This window comes from Plodia interpunctella, chromosome 30, assembly GCF_027563975.2.
Source record: "Plodia interpunctella isolate USDA-ARS_2022_Savannah chromosome 30, ilPloInte3.2, whole genome shotgun sequence".
Lineage (NCBI taxonomy): Eukaryota > Metazoa > Arthropoda > Insecta > Lepidoptera > Pyralidae > Plodia > Plodia interpunctella.
The window spans coordinates 2,352,001-2,367,654 of NC_071323.1; the positions used below are offsets into that span (position 1 = coordinate 2,352,001).

The following is a 15,654-nucleotide window of genomic DNA, read 5'->3' on the forward strand; positions in this document are numbered from 1 at the left end:
CGGGGAGGGCATCGAGGGTTCTCTGGACTACCTTGGCGGCATGTATCGGACTGAGTGACGAAGCGTAGTACGCTGCGTCGTCGGCATACAGGGCTAGGTGAGAACCTTTTTCTAAAGGGATGTCATCGGTGTATCGCGCGTAGAGTACGGGAGAGAGGCAACTGCCTTGGGGAACGCCGGCCTCTATGGTGCGTACTGTAGAGGTGGCGTCTTCGACTGCTACTTGGAACTGTCTGTCTACGAGGAAGTTGGCCACGGTCTTGACGATTCGACGGGGAGTCGTAGAGGTGGACAATTTGTAGATCAGACCTGGGTGCCAGACACGGTCGAACGCTCCTTCCATGTCGAGAAAAACACCTACGGTTTTTTCCCCTTTATTGAAGGCTGTCGTCATATGGTGTAGTACCCTTGTGAGTTGGAGCGTGGTGGAGTGCTCGGCTCGAAAGCCGAATTGCTCGTTTCTGGGGGTCAAGTGAGGTGTGAGATGTAGTAATAACAATTTCTCGAACACCTTGGAGATGGTAGCGAGTAGCGTAATGGGGCGGTAACTCCCTGGATTCAAGACATTTTTGTGGGGCTTGGGAAGCATGATGACACGACCTAGTTTCCAAATGGAGGGGTAGTGGCCCGTGCGCAAGACTCCGTTATAGAGTCGCGTCAGAACTGCGATTGCTCGCGGAGGGAAGTGTCGCAGGGCTTCGTTGGGGATGCCATCGGGGCCTGGGGCTTTGCGTAGCTTCGTTTTCTTGACCATCCTAAGGACTTGACCCGGGGTAAAGACTATGGGGTCTTCGTCCGGGGGAATGGGACGACGGAAGTACTCGTCCAGGAGCTTCTGGATGTCTTCAGCTTGTTGAGGGTCATCAGAGGGGTTCGGTTTGAATCGCTGCTCTAAGTTATCCGCGAAGATTTCCGCTCTATCTTCCGCTCTGTACCGGGGGGTACCGTCGGAGGCGTTGAGGGGGCGAATAGGCTGAGGCTTATTGGAAACTTGCCTGCAGAGCCTGTGAATAGACGTCCAGTCGTCACTCGCCGACTCCATGGTCCGTAGCCAAGACTCGGAAGCCTCTGTTTCCAGAGCTTTCGCAATCTTTGCTGACATAGAGTTCACTCGAGTTTTGAGGGATGGGCATCTGGTTCGTTGCCAGCGTTTTCGCAGGGTTCTCTTTTCGGCTATCATCTCTAGAATGTAGAGGGGGGTAGGGCGTCTCTTGGGGGTACTAACGGTGTCAGAAGTAGCTTGTTTTAGGGCCTCTTGTGTTATTTCACAGATGTGGGAAGCTAACTGCTCTACGTCAGCCGCATTGCTGACCGGTGTCGAAGAGAGGTGCTGCTCTACATACGTGCTGAACTTAGCCCACTCAATTCGGGGTTTGGGGGGAGGGGTTGGCTTGGCAGTGTGGGACTCATCCACTGTTACGAGGACAGGCTGATGGTCGGAGTCCATGTTGTCGTTGAGCACTTCGGTGGTAACCTTTGACGCTGAAATGCCTTTGTACAGCGTGAGATCGATTACGTCCGGTAAGTAGGCGGCGGCTCCGGGGTAGTGAGTCGGTACTTCCGCGCCTCTCACCTCGTAACCCACTCTTTCAGAGTCGTCAAAGAGGCGGCGTCCATTTGGGCATATACGCGAGGAGTTCCAGGCGGTGTGTTTGCAGTTAAAGTCGCCGGCTACGATCGTTGGAAGGGACGAGTCCAGTAGGAGATGGATATCGGCCACTTTTAATTGATCGTTCGGTGGTTTATAAAGTGCGAACACACGAGTCGGAGTAGAGTCAATACATATCTCAACGCCTAGTGCGTAGATAGACTGAAGTTGCGCGCGTGGTATCGGTTGATGGATAATTTTCCTCTTGACCAAAACGGCGAGGCCTCTGTAAGCTGCGCCGTGGTCGGAGACTGCATCAAAACGATAGACATGATAATTTGGGAACTTCAGCTGATCCGATGCTCGCAAATGCGTTTCTGAGGTCAGAATGATATCGGCGTTATGCTCGGTTACCAATGATTTCAGAAGGCTGCGTCTGACTTTGTTAAGTCCGTTGGCATTCCAGTGGATGATTTTAAGGGGTTTGTCACACACTGTTGGGCAGTAGTGAGGCCATTCCTCTGAGCACTATGGGGACGATGTCCTGGTCGGCTTGGTACGCAACCAGGAAAATATCAAGATTTTTTATTATATTTACTCGATTGGATCGCAAACGGTGTCAGGGTAAACGAGCGTGTGCACCAATCAGATTCACGCATTCACCGAACGAGAGGGGGGGGGGGGTGTGTGTGTCAAACCCCCCCCCCCCCCTCCCCACACCTCCAACTACTAGGTACCTTGCTGCCGCCTTAGGTGTGAAATAGGAATGAATGAATATCAAACCAAATGCAAATATGTATAAATCTAATTCTATCTATAATCAATCATCGATCGAGAAAATTTAACGTAGGTACCAGATAATAATATGTCATTAATGAAATGTTAATTACATATCTATCTATATTTCCAGAAGATGTAAATGTGCCGCGCGTATCGACCTGCACCCGAGGCAACGGCGCTGCGTTCAGCGAATTCAAACCGAACGGTAAGTAGAGATAATACCTAATTACCTACACTCCTACCTAAGTGTTACTACTATGTACTTGTATTTAATTTATTTATTGATTGATTGTGATATACTTGTTTCGTATTTATTTATTTATTGTGTCTATATTGATAGTACCTAGTACCTATACCTATCGTGTATGTGTGATAATCAATCAATCAAATAAATAAATAATACGTCATGATGTATGTATGTATACCGGGCCTCGAACTCTTTGTTGTCGTATCAACAGAAACGAACATATACTATTGTTCCTCGAATCATATTGCGGCCCTGAAAAGGGCCTTTTTTCTAAAATCACCATCAGCCATGAGTGACGGCGGCGCAGTGCATCGTCCATCATCACCACCACCACCGGCCGTTGTGCGTCGGCAGCATATATGTAGCGTAACAGCGGCAAGGTACGCAACACGAAACACAACAACAACACGCACGGTGGCGGTGAGGGTGACGAAGGTGTCGTAAATGTTTACGCCTTCTTCTCGGTCTTCTTGGGCAGGAGCACCGCCTGGATGTTGGGCAGTACACCGCCCTGGGCGATTGTGACTCCGGACAGAAGTTTGTTCAACTCCTCGTCGTTGCGGATGGCCAGCTGCAGATGCCTCGGTATGATTCTGGTCTTCTTGTTGTCTCTGGCAGCGTTGCCGGCCAACTCGAGAACCTCAGCGGCCAGGTACTCCATCACGGCGGCGAGGTAAACGGGAGCGCCAGCACCGACTCGCTCGGCATAGTTGCCCTTGCGTAGGAGCCTATGAATACGACCCACGGGGAATTGGAGACCCGCACGGTTCGAGCGGGACTTTGCCTTTCCCTTGACTTTGCCACCTTTACCGCGTCCAGACATAATTGCAAATTCTTTTACAAAATAAAACGAGCGCAAACACAAGACACTAGCGCACTGTAAGTGAGCGAGAGCGAGTTTGATTTAAAAAAAAGGAACACGCGCTTATATAGTTATAAAGAGACACGCCGTGCGCGAAACGTACAATGAACGATGAGTGTAACGTTAATGGGTGGGGGGGAGAACGTCGATGATTTCATCAATGTATCATTTTGACTGTGTTGGTCCGATATTATGATGCACATACATATATATGTTTAAGGATTACATACAGTGCGCGTCTATTATTATTTGTATCTCCTTTTGGCATTCACGGCACATAGTCCGATCCTTTGAGAGGCTTGCGTGGGGATATGTTATTATTATTATTACTATGAAATGGATACAGCCAGCCGGTTACCTATTATAAATGCGTAAGAGTTTGTGAGGATGTAGGTAGGTGTATGATGTGTGTTTGTTACATACACTTAACTCATTCGCGCGATGCAAAATCGAATGGACGATTTGTTATGAGTTACATTTGATACCTAGGTGGTACACAGGCATGGGTAGAATTAGATAGAATATACCTGTAACCAACTGTCTGTTTGTCAGGTACACCTACATCGTCAAGAAACTGTGTTTATAAATAGTTCACAGAATAAATTGTTAGCCCTGAAAAGGGCTTTTTGTTAGGTGGGCCAGGCGAGCCAGCGCGTGCGCGGCGCGCGCTGCGTTTCCCTCCTTCTTTGTGCCGTTGTTGCCGTGTTGGGTGACGGTGGTTGTTTTTCGCCGCGACAATGAACAACAGTCATCAAGCAAACAAACAACATAACACAGAAGAACAGCTGCTGCTGCTGCCGAGACGACGACAGAGCGATTACTTCTTGGAGGCGGGTGTCTTTTTCGCTGCGGCCTTTTTTTGTGTGGCGGCCGCCTTCTTCGGTTTGGGCGCCTTCGGCTTCTTCGTTGGCGGTTTAGCTGTCTTTTTCGCCTTGGGCGCTGCGGCGGCCTTCGCCTTCGCCGGTGCGGCCGCTTTCTTTGCCGCGGCGGGCTTCTTCTTGGCTGCCGCTGCCTTCTTGTCTTTAGCGGCGGAGGACGCCTTGCCCTTGGACGGCGACGAGGCAGACGACGAGGCGGCGCCAGAAGAAGCTCCCTTCTTCGACTTCGATGCGGCGGAGGCCGCTGCGGTGGCTTTCTTGGACTTGGCCGCCGCAGAAGATGCAGATTTCTTCGAACCGGCGGCCGCCGGTTTCTTGGAAGACGCAGATTTCGATTCCAATTTGAACGAGCCGGAAGCTCCTTTACCCTTGGTCTGTATGAGGGCACCGGACTCGACGGCGCTCTTGAGATACTTCCTTATGAACGGCGCCAATTTCTCCGCGTCGACTTTGTATTGGGCCGCGATGTATTTCTTGATCGCTTGAAGTGACGAGCCGCTCCTCTCCTTCAACTCTTTGATGGCATTGTTCACCATCTCCGAAGTTTTGGGATGAGTAGGTTTGGCTTTAGCCTTCTTCACACCACCGGCGGCCGCGCTCGCCTTGGGCTGTTTCTTCGCCGGCGTCGCTGGCGCTGATGCCTCGGATGCTACAGCCGTGTCTGCCATATCTCTGACTGATGATGATAATAATGATAATATAGATAAATTACAACAATACCGACCGGAGAGGCGGTGATGATCGTAAGTAACGTAAACTGAATGTGTTGTATAGTTGCAAGTTTATATCGAACATTTCGCCCGCATCGGAGTTTACCGTAACGCAAACCTATTTGCCGCGAGACGTTTTCTCATACGACATGTTCCAAGTTTTCACTACATAAGTTCAGAATAAATATTTTTTAAACAGTTTTAAGTCGGAGAGAAAAAAGAATTTCACGTTAGAATGAATATTTTTGAGTTCACCCACGACACATGGCAATCGTTGAGGTCGCCCGGCGGCCGGATCGCACCGTAGACGCGTTTATTTTGGCAGTAATATATCGCGAACAGCCCGGGTCGTGTTCAAAAGTGTTATTTCTCTATAAAAGCGGTGATAAAGGGCGTATCGCGTTTGCCCGACGAAAGCGAACATATCGAACTCCCCGAGCGGTAACGTTTCGTCATTATCCATCGATATATAGTACACATTAGAGCCTATCAAATCTAGGGTCGTAAAACAAGAGGCAGCCTAGCAGTCAGTAGCAGCAGAGCGCGGGCGACCAGCGTGTAGCTACCACCTATATAGTATTTGATGAAAAAAAAAAAGATAATATCATACCTATATATGTATTAGTTGCATACAAACACATACAACGACCGTTTCGCCAAATGCAATCGCAATAATACACCTATATAAATAAGACGCAAACTCACGGGGCGGCGATAGTGGTAGTAGAGTTGATACCTATCAATCTTGTCGCATACTTATAAATTTCTCTCTCGTTCGCGTGCCTATTGGGTTGTCTTTTAAAGTCATAGACACATCCTACAGACATATAGGTAGGTAGATAGATACGACAAGAGCATAGCCAACAACATGCGAGTCGGCCGGGTGGGTCCCAGAGAGAGACTCTCGACTGATCTAAGCTCATCGCCAATTATTTATATTTATTGCCTACTAAGTAGGTAAATATTATATTATACCTATACACAACTTGATTACATAGTGTTGTGAATATATATATATATATATACATAGGTAGGTAGGCATCAGAGAGAGGAGAGACCATATCATACCTAGGTGGTAGGTATCGACTGTTCGCATAGTCTTAGAAACGATTTTGAGATAAAAGGAATCATATGCGGCCCTGAAAAGGGCCTTTTTTATTTGTTACAGCGTTGAGTTGCTGTAAAAGTGCGAACGGATGGAAGCAGCAGCGTGCGTGTGTGTGTGTTAAGTTTGTTCGTGACACAACCTAGTGTATTAAACATATCAGTCAGTAGACTGCATAGAATAATACACTACGTTACTCACCACCACTCGCTACTACATCACATCACAAATCTCACACAGATACATGGCACAACGCGTAGAGTAATTGTGTGAGCGTAACTCATCAATCATCAGCTCTAACCGCCGAAACCGTAGAGGGTACGGCCCTGGCGCTTCAGAGCGTATACAACGTCCATAGCGGTGACGGTCTTCCTCTTCGCGTGCTCTGTGTAAGTGACCGCGTCGCGGATCACGTTCTCGAGGAACACCTTGAGCACACCACGCGTCTCCTCGTATATCAAACCGGAGATACGCTTGACACCTCCTCTGCGGGCCAAACGACGGATGGCCGGTTTGGTGATGCCCTGGATGTTATCACGAAGCACCTTCCTGTGACGCTTGGCTCCTCCCTTTCCAAGACCTTTCCCTCCCTTGCCGCGACCGGTCATTTTGTAGTAGTTTGATTGAGATTGACTTCAGCGAAAATCACGAGCTCGCACCGCAACCGATGCTTACAACAGTTACAGCCGGAATGCCTCTCGCAACCGGCTAAATTCTCGTATTTATAAGCGACCGAGCGAGCCGCGAGCGAGTGAGTGGGGAGATACCTATGCATGCGCGATATGCTTTTGGGCTTGCGTTGCGTGCGTACCTACCTACGTACGTACATACAACATACATATACTTATTATATATAATTGAAATAAATAGGTATATTTATTATCTTATTTAATTTTCAACAATTGCATTAATTATTTAATACATAAACAATCTATCCGGTGTCTACTCCTCGTCGAATGTAAACGACGTCTTTTAAATTTATTTAGAATCAATTTTATAAATTTTGACTTTTTCAGATGTTTTTCTATGTATCCAGCTCGAGTACAAGTTTTAATTTTGTTCTATGCTAATCAAATCATGACTTTTAATGGTAGTATGGTAGGCCTATGTAGTGACAGCGTGCAAAATACAAACGCGCCGTCTAATTTAAGAAGAAAAAAATTACATATGTATGTATCTATGTCAGGCAATTGAAAATTATGTACGCTACTATCTATGGATATGTACCTATATAACCAGTTATGTGAACGGTTGAAGAGACTCGCAAAGTGTGTACAGAGAAACAATTATATTATCAGAATCATGTGCGGCCCTGAAAAGGGCCTTTTTGTTCGTCCGTTGTATGGATGAACGATACGGTGGAATATTATTATTTAGTGTCTTACGCTGGTCACCGACTGCCGGCAAGACAGACGGCAGACCACGAACAAACACCATGTAAACACCACACCGCACGCACAACATACATTCACGATGAATTTGTGTATTATATTATTTGGGTGCCTAAGCGCGCTCGCCCCTGATCCTGCGCGCCAGCTGAATGTCCTTTGGCATGATGGTGACGCGTTTGGCGTGGATCGCGCACAGATTGGTGTCTTCGAAGAGGCCTACCAGGTACGCCTCGCTGGCCTCCTGAAGAGCCATAACGGCCGAACTCTGGAAACGAAGATCGGTCTTGAAATCTTGTGCGATCTCACGCACGAGACGCTGGAAGGGCAGCTTGCGGATCAGGAGCTCAGTACTCTTCTGGTAACGACGGATCTCACGGAGTGCTACAGTTCCCGGCCTGTAACGATGGGGTTTCTTGACACCGCCGGTGGCGGGGGCGCTCTTGCGAGCCGCCTTAGTGGCTAGCTGTTTCCTGGGTGCCTTACCACCGGTAGATTTACGGGCCGTTTGCTTGGTACGAGCCATTTCTAACAAATGCAAAGCAAAACAAATGCAGAGAACGAACGACCTCACTCGATTAGCAACCGAACGCGAATGAGGCGAAAATTTCGAGAGCGTGTCTTTATATAGATCGCGCCGCTCGGACGTGCCGCGAGCGCCTGAACTGAATAGGTATGATGGGTATGGGTGAATAGTTGTTTTAAATGAAAATAATAATAATAATAATAAATAAATACATACGTATATATGCACCATAGGTATTTTAATGAAATTCTCTTTGATTTATAGTTGAAGTATAGTTTTTTTTTTCTTTCACAAAACGTATTTATCTTATATAGGTATGTAATAATAAAATAAAAATCTAACTTCTGTTTTTTTTTTCCTCTTTCTCTTATTTATCGCTTAATTATTAAATAGGTATGTATACATATATACCTATTATTTTTTAATCTCTCGTAGTTAATTAACAGTATTATAGATAGTTGTATGTTTACTACCGTACTACCTAATCTGTAAAATTGACATATAGCAGTTAAATAGCAGGAATCATTATGTTATTCGTTTATAAAAGTTACGAGTAGGCATGTATGTATGTATGTATGTATGTGTGTGTGTGTGTGTGCATGTGCGTGCGTATGTGGGCTGCGTTCAGACTATTTGACGTTATCAAGAAACATTTAAAAGCAAACAGAAAGATATTGTGGCCCTGAAAAGGGCCTTTTTCTCATTTCCACCCTTTCCCTTTGAACAGTGGAACAGTTCAAAAAGGCGGCGGTGTGTTCACACTGGCTCACAGTAGTTACGATTTACTTAGAGCTAGTGTATTTGGTGACGGCCTTCGTTCCCTCACTGACGGCGTGCTTGGCCAGCTCGCCGGGCAGCAGCAGCCTCACGGAGGTCTGCACCTCCCGGGACGTGATTGTGGAACGCTTGTTGTAGTGGGCCAAACGGGACGCCTCGGCAGCGATGCGTTCGAAGATGTCATTCACGAACGAGTTCATGATAGACATCGCCTTACTGGATATACCAGTGTCGGGATGAACCTGCTTCAGCACCTTGTAGATGTAGATGGCGTAACTCTCCTTCCTCTTGTGCTTCTTCTTCTTTTTATCAGTCTTGGAGATGTTCTTCTGGGCCTTGCCAGACTTCTTGGCGGCCTTACCACTTGTCTTCGGCGGCATATTTATTTATTTAATTGACAACGGTAACAGCGGTGATACAGACTGGCTCCGGTCGGCAACTGACTGGTTTCGTGTCGCAAAATCGTGGGCTTTCGTCTCATTCCGGTAAGGGGATGGGGAATCAGTGACGAGGCAACGGCCTCTTTACTGAGGTGTCGGTCGCTGTCTGTCAAAACAGACAGGTCGTTGGGTTGGGAAAGTGCCACAAGAATGGGGTCTGTCCTACTACCTATCTCAGGTCGCGATATCCGCTCAAGCCGGGAAGGGCCGGCGAGCTATCTCAGCGGGCGGGATAAGAAGAGACAAACCTATGTAATGGGGGGGTCACTGGGGGTCTGTTATGAGGTCTCTAGGGAACTGCTTAGAGTCGGGAGGACGGGCGTGGTACGGGGCCAACTCCTGTATGTGTGGCAGGGTCGACTCGTCTACACGCTTAAGTAGCCTCCTCGTTAGATGCCTAATATGGGCATCTAGGCTTTCCATCTGCAATCCTTTTTGGATCGTAGAGTTCCTCACGTAACGGGGGGCTTTCGTGATGACTCGGAGTGAAATCGATTGTTGGGCCTCCAGCTGATTTTTGCGCGTCTGGTTAGTGAGCGCGTACCACGCTGGAGCGGCGTATGTCAGTCGGGGCCGTATGTATGTTTTATACACACCGAGTTTCACTTTTAAGGGGAGAACTGAGTTTAAGACGGGACGCAAAACGGCTCGGGCAGCACGAGTAGAGTTGATAACGGCGTTAACTTGATCCTTCATCGTCAGGCGCCGATCGATTTGGACGCCCAGGTATTTAACCGGGCTAGTCCAAGCGATCTCTTGGTCCTGTAGACGGAGAGGAGGAGGCAGAGCGGTGCGGCTTACCACAATGGCTTGCGTTTTAGCTACATTGATCGACAGCCTCCAGCGGGATAACCATTCGGGGAGGGCATCGAGGGTTCTCTGGACTACCTTGGCGGCATGTATCGGACTGAGTGACGAAGCGTAGTACGCTGCGTCGTCGGCATACAGGGCTAGGTGAGAACCTTTTTCTAAAGGGATGTCATCGGTGTATCGCGCGTAGAGTACGGGAGAGAGGCAACTGCCTTGGGGAACGCCGGCCTCTATGGTGCGTACTGTAGAGGTGGCGTCTTCGACTGCTACTTGGAACTGTCTGTCTACGAGGAAGTTGGCCACGGTCTTGACGATTCGACGGGGAGTCGTAGAGGTGGACAATTTGTAGATCAGACCTGGGTGCCAGACACGGTCGAACGCTCCTTCCATGTCGAGAAAAACACCTACGGTTTTTTCCCCTTTATTGAAGGCTGTCGTCATATGGTGTAGTACCCTTGTGAGTTGGAGCGTGGTGGAGTGCTCGGCTCGAAAGCCGAATTGCTCGTTTCTGGGGGTCAAGTGAGGTGTGAGATGTAGTAATAACAATTTCTCGAACACCTTGGAGATGGTAGCGAGTAGCGTAATGGGGCGGTAACTCCCTGGATTCAAGACATTTTTGTGGGGCTTGGGAAGCATGATGACACGACCTAGTTTCCAAATGGAGGGGTAGTGGCCCGTGCGCAAGACTCCGTTATAGAGTCGCGTCAGAACTGCGATTGCTCGCGGAGGGAAGTGTCGCAGGGCTTCGTTGGGGATGCCATCGGGGCCTGGGGCTTTGCGTAGCTTCGTTTTCTTGACCATCCTAAGGACTTGACCCGGGGTAAAGACTATGGGGTCTTCGTCCGGGGGAATGGGACGACGGAAGTACTCGTCCAGGAGCTTCTGGATGTCTTCAGCTTGCTGAGGGTCATCAGAGGGGTTCGGTTTGAATCGCTGCTCTAAGTTATCCGCGAAGATTTCCGCTCTATCTTCCGCTCTGTACCGGGGGGTACCGTCGGAGGCGTTGAGGGGGCGAATAGGCTGAGGCTTATTGGAAACTTGCCTGCAGAGCCTGTGAATAGACGTCCAGTCGTCACTCGCCGACTCCATGGTCCGTAGCCAAGACTCGGAAGCCTCTGTTTCCAGAGCTTTCGCAATCTTTGCTGACATAGAGTTCACTCGAGTTTTGAGGGATGGGCATCTGGTTCGTTGCCAGCGTTTTCGCAGGGTTCTCTTTTCGGCTATCATCTCTAGAATGTAGAGGGGGGTAGGGCGTCTCTTGGGGGTACTAACGGTGTCAGAAGTAGCTTGTTTTAGGGCCTCTTGTGTTATTTCACAGATGTGGGAAGCTAACTGCTCTACGTCAGCCGCATTGCTGACCGGTGTCGAAGAGAGGTGCTGCTCTACATACGTGCTGAACTTAGCCCACTCAATTCGGGGTTTGGGGGGAGGGGTTGGCTTGGCAGTGTGGGACTCATCCACTGTTACGAGGACAGGCTGATGGTCGGAGTCCATGTTGTCGTTGAGCACTTCGGTGGTAACCTTTGACGCTGAAATGCCTTTGTACAGCGTGAGATCGATTACGTCCGGTAAGTAGGCGGCGGCTCCGGGGTAGTGAGTCGGTACTTCCGCGCCTCTCACCTCGTAACCCACTCTTTCAGAGTCGTCAAAGAGGCGGCGTCCATTTGGGCATATACGCGAGGAGTTCCAGGCGGTGTGTTTGCAGTTAAAGTCGCCGGCTACGATCGTTGGAAGGGACGAGTCCAGTAGGAGATGGATATCGGCCACTTTTAATTGATCGTTCGGTGGTTTATAAAGTGCGAACACACGAGTCGGAGTAGAGTCAATACATATCTCAACGCCTAGTGCGTAGATAGACTGAAGTTGCGCGCGTGGTATCGGTTGATGGATAATTTTCCTCTTGACCAAAACGGCGAGGCCTCTGTAAGCTGCGCCGTGGTCGGAGACTGCATCAAAACGATAGACATGATAATTTGGGAACTTCAGCTGATCCGATGCTCGCAAATGCGTTTCTGAGATCAGAATGATATCGGCGTTATGCTCGGTTACCAATGATTTCAGAAGGCTGCGTCTGACTTTGTTAAGTCCGTTGGCATTCCAGTGGATGATTTTAAGGGGTTTGTCACACACTGTTGGGCAGTAGTGAGGCCATTCCTCTGAGCACTATGGGGACGATGTCCTGGTCGGCTTGGTACGCAACCAGGATCTCGACTAGAAGGTCGATGACCGGCTGGACGTTCATCCTTCCCGTCTTGGTAGCGTCCTTTGCCTGTTCGGGACGTTGGGGCTCGGGTTGCTGAGGGGGGGTGGCCTTTCTAGGGGCGGGCTTCGGTTTGCCTCCTACAGCTGTGGGGCGCGGTTTGAGGGCGGGCTGCTCTGCCTGGGGCTGGGGTTGTTCGACTGGGGGGGAGCCCTTGGCTTTCCTACCTCGTCGCCTACGGCGCTTCGGTTTATCCGTGCGCTCAGTGGGGGCATTGGCCTCTGCCATGAGGGAGGTGGGCATCGTTTCTGCGGCGGGGGTTGTTGCAGCTTTTGGGGGGCGGCTGGGGGCGGCGGTCAGGAGGACCGTACCTGCCTTCTTATTGCGCATCTCCTTACGGAATACGGGGCAGGACACGTTGTTTGCCGTGTGCGAGCCCTTGCAGTTGGCGCAAGTTGCCGGTTCCTCTAGCGGGCGGGGGCATTCTCTAGCGAAATGCTCTTCGCCGCAGCGGACACAGGCGGGGCGGCGGTGGCAGTTGTGGGAGCTGTGCCGAAACTGCTGGCATCGGTGGCATTGGGCGGGGCCTTTTTTGCCACGCCAGGCTTCAATGGTGATCCCCGGCATGCATAGAAGTTCGCTGACTTCATAAATGGCGGGGATGGTCTCAGCATTCCGTTGGAGCTGCGCGAAAAATATGCAGCCCGGGCGGCCTTGACGCGCGCGTATGGGGCGCACGTATTCGGGCAGGAAGCCTAGGATGCGAAGTTCGTCCTCTATGTCGGACGGCTTCGTGTCGGCTGGTAGACCTCTAATGGCTACCTTTAGGCTGCGTTCTGCGGGGAGGGAGTAAGAGAACCAGGAAATACCTGCTTCCTTTTCTAGCTGCGTGAGGTACCGCTGGACTGCGCGGTACTCGTCCTCTTCGCGCGGCATAAAACGCACTCCTTTGCCGAAGGGGCGCGCGTTGGGAGCGTGGCCCATCCTCTTTTTGAGCTCCTTAAAATGGAAAGCCCAGTCGGGGAGGTGCTCCACAATGAGGGGTGGGTACCGGGGGCGGGGGGGCAGCTTAGTCGGGGGGGATTGTGGCACTTTTGCGGGGGCACAAGTTGCAGAAGGCAACTGGGAAGTGTGGGGTGCCGGCGAGGCAGGAGGCGACCTACGCGAGGGGTTGGTGGCGGCGGCGGCGGCGGCGTAACTAGTGACCGGCGACGTCACGACGACATCCATCTCCTCGAGCGACGGCATGGATAGCGCGGACGAACGAGGGGGTGTGCGCGTGTCGCAAAATATCAAGATTTTTTATTATATTTACTCGATTGGATCGCAAACGGTGTCAGGGTAAACGAGCGTGTGCACCAATCAGATTCACGCATTCACCGAACGAGAGGGGGGGGGGGGGTGTGTGTGTCAAACCCCCCCCCCCCCCCCCCTCCCCACACCTCCAACTACTAGGTACCTTGCTGCCGCCTTAGGTGTGAAATAGGAATGAATGAATATCAAACCAAATGCAAATATGTATAAATCTAATTCTATCTATAATCAATCATCGATCGAGAAAATTTAACGTAGGTACCAGATAATAATATGTCATTAATGAAATGTTAATTACATATCTATCTATATTTCCAGAAGATGTAAATGTGCCGCGCGTATCGACCTGCACCCGAGGCAACGGCGCTGCGTTCAGCGAATTCAAACCGAACGGTAAGTAGAGATAATACCTAATTACCTACACTCCTACCTAAGTGTTACTACTATGTACTTGTATTTAATTTATTTATTGATTGATTGTGATATACTTGTTTCGTATTTATTTATTTATTGTGTCTATATTGATAGTACCTAGTACCTATACCTATCGTGTATGTGTGATAATCAATCAATCAAATAAATAAATAATACGTCATGATGTATGTATGTATACCGGGCCTCGAACTCTTTGTTGTCGTATCAACAGAAACGAACATATACTATTGTTCCTCGAATCATATTGCGGCCCTGAAAAGGGCCTTTTTTCTAAAATCACCATCAGCCATGAGTGACGGCGGCGCAGTGCATCGTCCATCATCACCACCACCACCGGCCGTTGTGCGTCGGCAGCATATATGTAGCGTAACAGCGGCAAGGTACGCAACACGAAACACAACAACAACACGCACGGTGGCGGTGAGGGTGACGAAGGTGTCGTAAATGTTTACGCCTTCTTCTCGGTCTTCTTGGGCAGGAGCACCGCCTGGATGTTGGGCAGTACACCGCCCTGGGCGATTGTGACTCCGGACAGAAGTTTGTTCAACTCCTCGTCGTTGCGGATGGCCAGCTGCAGATGCCTCGGTATGATTCTGGTCTTCTTGTTGTCTCTGGCAGCGTTGCCGGCCAACTCGAGAACCTCAGCGGCCAGGTACTCCATCACGGCGGCGAGGTAAACGGGAGCGCCAGCACCGACTCGCTCGGCATAGTTGCCCTTGCGTAGGAGCCTATGAATACGACCCACGGGGAATTGGAGACCCGCACGGTTCGAGCGGGACTTTGCCTTTCCCTTGACTTTGCCACCTTTACCGCGTCCAGACATAATTGCAAATTCTTTTACAAAATAAAACGAGCGCAAACACAAGACACTAGCGCACTGTAAGTGAGCGAGAGCGAGTTTGATTTAAAAAAAAGGAACACGCGCTTATATAGTTATAAAGAGACACGCCGTGCGCGAAACGTACAATGAACGATGAGTGTAACGTTAATGGGTGGGGGGGAGAACGTCGATGATTTCATCAATGTATCATTTTGACTGTGTTGGTCCGATATTATGATGCACATACATATATATGTTTAAGGATTACATACAGTGCGCGTCTATTATTATTTGTATCTCCTTTTGGCATTCACGGCACATAGTCCGATCCTTTGAGAGGCTTGCGTGGGGATATGTTATTATTATTATTACTATGAAATGGATACAGCCAGCCGGTTACCTATTATAAATGCGTAAGAGTTTGTGAGGATGTAGGTAGGTGTATGATGTGTGTTTGTTACATACACTTAACTCATTCGCGCGATGCAAAATCGAATGGACGATTTGTTATGAGTTACATTTGATACCTAGGTGGTACACAGGCATGGGTAGAATTAGATAGAATATACCTGTAACCAACTGTCTGTTTGTCAGGTACACCTACATCGTCAAGAAACTGTGTTTATAAATAGTTCACAGAATAAATTGTTAGCCCTGAAAAGGGCTTTTTGTTAGGTGGGCCAGGCGAGCCAGCGCGTGCGCGGCGCGCGCTGCGTTTCCCTCCTTCTTTGTGCCGTTGTTGCCGTGTTGGGTGACGGTGGTTGTTTTTCGCCG

General features: G+C 49.4%; 5 protein-coding genes across 5 annotated transcripts; all 5 read right to left on the reverse strand.

Annotated features, from left to right (window-relative positions):
* Window positions 1-2,676: 2,676 nt before the first annotated feature.
* LOC128682594 (histone H2A) lies at window positions 2,677-3,485 on the reverse strand. The gene has a single exon (XM_053767405.2). It carries the CDS (start codon window positions 3,436-3,438, stop codon window positions 3,064-3,066), a length of 375 nt encoding a protein of 124 aa, XP_053623380.1. The 5' UTR covers window positions 3,439-3,485; the 3' UTR covers window positions 2,677-3,063.
* Window positions 3,486-4,294: 809 nt separating this feature from the next.
* LOC128682593 (histone H1B-like) lies at window positions 4,295-5,239 on the reverse strand. The gene has a single exon (XM_053767403.2). The coding sequence runs from the start codon at window positions 5,021-5,023 to the stop codon at window positions 4,295-4,297; it is 729 nt and encodes a 242-aa protein (XP_053623378.1). The 5' UTR covers window positions 5,024-5,239.
* Window positions 5,240-6,102: 863 nt separating this feature from the next.
* Window positions 6,103-6,798, reverse strand: LOC135310029 (histone H4). Its single transcript, XM_064436962.1, has one exon. It carries the CDS (start codon window positions 6,776-6,778, stop codon window positions 6,467-6,469), a length of 312 nt encoding a protein of 103 aa, XP_064293032.1. The 5' UTR covers window positions 6,779-6,798; the 3' UTR covers window positions 6,103-6,466.
* Window positions 6,799-8,444: 1,646 nt separating this feature from the next.
* LOC128682394 (histone H2B) lies at window positions 8,445-9,297 on the reverse strand. Its single transcript, XM_053767046.2, has one exon. It carries the CDS (start codon window positions 9,239-9,241, stop codon window positions 8,867-8,869), a length of 375 nt encoding a protein of 124 aa, XP_053623021.1. The 5' UTR covers window positions 9,242-9,297; the 3' UTR covers window positions 8,445-8,866.
* Window positions 9,298-14,121: 4,824 nt separating this feature from the next.
* Window positions 14,122-14,930, reverse strand: LOC128682391 (histone H2A). The gene has a single exon (XM_053767044.2). It carries the CDS (start codon window positions 14,881-14,883, stop codon window positions 14,509-14,511), a length of 375 nt encoding a protein of 124 aa, XP_053623019.1. The 5' UTR covers window positions 14,884-14,930; the 3' UTR covers window positions 14,122-14,508.
* Window positions 14,931-15,654: the final 724 nt, after the last annotated feature.

Bases quoted from the DNA above. Each gene is read 5' to 3' on its own strand.
- LOC128682391 (XM_053767044.2), bottom strand. From the start codon at position 14,883: ATGTCTGGACGCGGTAAAGGTGGCAAAGTCAAGGGAAAGGCAAAGTCC.
- LOC128682594 (XM_053767405.2), bottom strand. From the start codon at position 3,438: ATGTCTGGACGCGGTAAAGGTGGCAAAGTCAAGGGAAAGGCAAAGTCC.
- LOC128682593 (XM_053767403.2), bottom strand. From the start codon at position 5,023: ATGGCAGACACGGCTGTAGCATCCGAGGCATCAGCGCCAGCGACGCCG.
- LOC135310029 (XM_064436962.1), bottom strand. From the start codon at position 6,778: ATGACCGGTCGCGGCAAGGGAGGGAAAGGTCTTGGAAAGGGAGGAGCC.
- LOC128682394 (XM_053767046.2), bottom strand. From the start codon at position 9,241: ATGCCGCCGAAGACAAGTGGTAAGGCCGCCAAGAAGTCTGGCAAGGCC.